The sequence below is a fragment of the Nicotiana tabacum genome, chromosome 20 (genome assembly GCF_000715075.1).
Source record: "Nicotiana tabacum cultivar K326 chromosome 20, ASM71507v2, whole genome shotgun sequence".
In the NCBI taxonomy this organism is placed as follows: Eukaryota; Viridiplantae; Streptophyta; class Magnoliopsida; order Solanales; family Solanaceae; genus Nicotiana; species Nicotiana tabacum.
The window spans coordinates 145309379-145312452 of NC_134099.1; the positions used below are offsets into that span (position 1 = coordinate 145309379).

The 3074-nt window shown below is 45.4% G+C and overlaps 2 protein-coding genes across 2 annotated transcripts; both read right to left on the reverse strand.

Moving 5' to 3' along the window:
• Window positions 1-318: 318 nt before the first annotated feature.
• Window positions 319-717, reverse strand: LOC142174586 (uncharacterized). Its single transcript, XM_075240407.1, has one exon. It carries the CDS (start codon window positions 715-717, stop codon window positions 319-321), a length of 399 nt encoding a protein of 132 aa, XP_075096508.1.
• Window positions 718-1248: 531 nt separating this feature from the next.
• LOC142174587 (uncharacterized) lies at window positions 1249-1737 on the reverse strand. The gene has a single exon (XM_075240408.1). It carries the CDS (start codon window positions 1735-1737, stop codon window positions 1249-1251), a length of 489 nt encoding a protein of 162 aa, XP_075096509.1.
• Between the last annotated feature and the right edge of the window lie 1337 nt (window positions 1738-3074).

The window sequence follows — 3074 nt, forward strand, 5'->3', positions numbered from 1 at the left end:
TCTAGTCCCTTTATTGTTTGGCCTGTAGAAGTACTCAAGGGGCCGAGCAATGAACTTGCCAACTTGTAATCTAACCTGCTCGAGCCTTAAACTTCGAGGTGTCCTCCTTGTCGCCTCAGTAAACACCTCCCTGAGAAAACCCAATTGAGACAAAACTCAGGTGAGGGAAAAAGAGTACAGCTCGGAGAACATCTTTCTTTAGAAGTTGAAGTACTTGAGGTGGGCGATGTTCCAGTTGTTTAGTAATAGCTTCCCCTCCATTATTTCTAGTTCGAATGACACTTTGTTTGTTGCCGCCGTGATTTTATATGGGCCGACTCAATTAGTTCCTAGTTTTTCTTCCTGTGGGTCCTTGCTTGCTTGTGTTTTGGCTTTGAGTACGTAGACTCCAACTTTGAGTGGTATGTTCTTGACCTTTTTGTTGTAGTATCGCTCTGCCTGTTGCTTCTGAGCGACCATTCTTATGTAAGCCATATCTCTTTGTTCTTCTTCCTTGTCGAGGTCTTGCCTCCTGCTTTCATCGTTTCTCGGCTCGCTCTCGTTTGAGTACCTCAGACTTGGTTCTCCGACCTCCACCAGTATTACAGCATCAGTCCCATAGACCAGTGAGTATGGTGTTTCTCCTGTGCTTATTTTCGGTGTTGTGCGGTATGCCCATAGCACTTCCGGCAACAATTCCGGCCATAGTCCCTTGCCGTTTTCGAGATTCTTTTTCATGATATTCAATATTGACTTGTTGGAGGATTTTGCTTGCCCATTGCCTACGGGATAATATGGCGTGGAGAGTATTCTTTTGATATGCCATTTCTGGAAGAACTCGGCAATGTTTTTTCCAGTGAATTGAGGCATGTGGGTGTATTTTTGGCATTACTCGCATTTTTTTACGAAGTCGGCGGCCTATTTTTTAATTGTGGTCCAGTAGTAGCCTACTCGTATGAGGCATCTAATGAGAGCTTGATTGCCGATGTGAGATCTACCATGAACTTCCTCGAGGACACGCCGCGTCTAGTTTGGGCCTAAGCATTTTGCTAGGGGCGCCATATGTTCTTTTGTACAGGTCGTTGTTGATGATGTTGTACCTGGCCGCCTGCATTCGAAGCTTTTTGGCTTCTTTCTTATCGTTTGGGAGCAGTCCGTCCTGCAAATATGTGACAATACAATTGCACCAGTCCCAATTTAAGGTTAGAGTTCGTACCTCGATTTGATCAATTGACGAGTGGAGGAGAGTGACCACGTTCCCTTCTCCAGTTATGCTTTTAGTGGTTGCTGCCAATTTGGCGAGGCTGTCACTTCGATGTTTTGTGTTTGTGGGATTTGGTCGAGTTGGCATTCATCGAACTCGGGTAACATCCTGCAGATCTCAACTTGATATTTTTGTAGTCTTTGTTCCTTGATTTGGAAATTTCCTGTGACTTGATTGATGACGAGCTGAGAGTCGCACTGTAGGATGACCCGCTTTGCTCCGTACTTGAGTGCTAGCTCTAGACCTGCAATCACGGCTTCATACTCGTCTTCGTTGTTAGTCATATCTGGGCATCTTATGGACTGGCGAATTACATTGCCTATTGAGACCTCGAGCATGAGTCCTAGTCCCGATCCCAACACGTTAGAGGCGTCATCTGTATACAACACCCATAGGTTGTGTGTTTTAGGAGAAGTACGAGCAGTTTCTTTTTCGACATCAGGCATGATTTTTGTGGTGAAGTCGGCGATGAAGTCGGCGAGTACTTGACCCATTTGGCCAATTTACATGAAGTCGGCGATGAAGTCGCCGTTCATGGCTGATAGATTATATTGTGCTCGCTCAATTCTATGACCCATTTGGCCAATTTACCTGATAGCTCGGGTTTGTGCAGAATGCTCCTCAGGGGAAAGGTCGTTACCACTGATATGGGGTGGCACTGAAAATAGGGTCTAAGCTTTCGTGAAGCTACGACTAAAGTCAAGGCCAGCTTCTCGAGGTAGGGATACCCCGTCTCGACATCGACCAGAGTTTTTCTAATATAATAAATGGGAAATTACGTACCTTTATTTTTTTAGACCAGGATCGCGCTCACGGCCACATCAGATACGGCCAAATAGACGAGGAGACGCTCACCAGGTTCTGCCTTGGCGAGTAGTGGGGGAAATAAAAGGTACGTCTTCAATTCTTTCAGGGCTTCAATGCATTCGGAGTTCCATTAGAGTCCATTGTCTTTCTTGAGTACGCCAAAAACTTTATGGCATTTATCTGAAGATCGTGAGATGAACCTCGATAGGGCGTCTTTGCGGTCGGTCAGCTTTTGTACTTGTTTCTTGCTAGTTAGGTTCTCTGGTATTCCTTCTATAGCTTTGATTTGGTTGGGGTTGACCTCGATGCCTCGTTGTGATACCAAGAAACTAAGGAACTTTCCCGAGGTTACTCCGAAGGTGCACTTCTCGGGGTTCAATTTCATACCGTACCGTCTGAGTATGTTGAAGGCTTCTTTCAGGTGGTCGATGTGATCCTCCTTCCTTTTCGACTTGACCAACATGTCGTTGATGTAAACTTCTATTGTTTTGTCGAGCTGGTCTTTAAACATTCTCGTCACCAACCTTTGATACGTCGCCCCGTGTTTTTTAGTTCGAAGGGCATTACTCTGTAGCAGTACATTCCTTGATGAGTGATGAAGGTGGTCTTCTCTTGGTCTTCCTCTTCCATGAGGATCTGATTATAGCCCGAGTAAGCGTCTAGGAAGTTGACCAGCTCGTGGCCGACCGTCGTGTCAATGAGTTGATTGAATGAGGAAGTGGAAACGAATCTTTCGGCCAGGCTTTGTTTAAGTCTGTGAAGTTCATGCATATCTGCCACTTTCCATTCTTATTTTTCACTATGACCATATTGGCGACCCATTGAGGATATCTCGACTCCCTGATGGAGCCATTTTCCAACAACTTCTCTACCTCTTCGTGGACCGCGTCATTAATGGTGGCATTGAATTTTTGCTTGATTTGTCTTACCGAGGGCGGAATAGGTCGACCTTCAGCTTGTGGGTTGCTATCTACTTTGGAATACCTGGCATGTCTGCATGGGAAAAAGCAAACAGGTCTACATT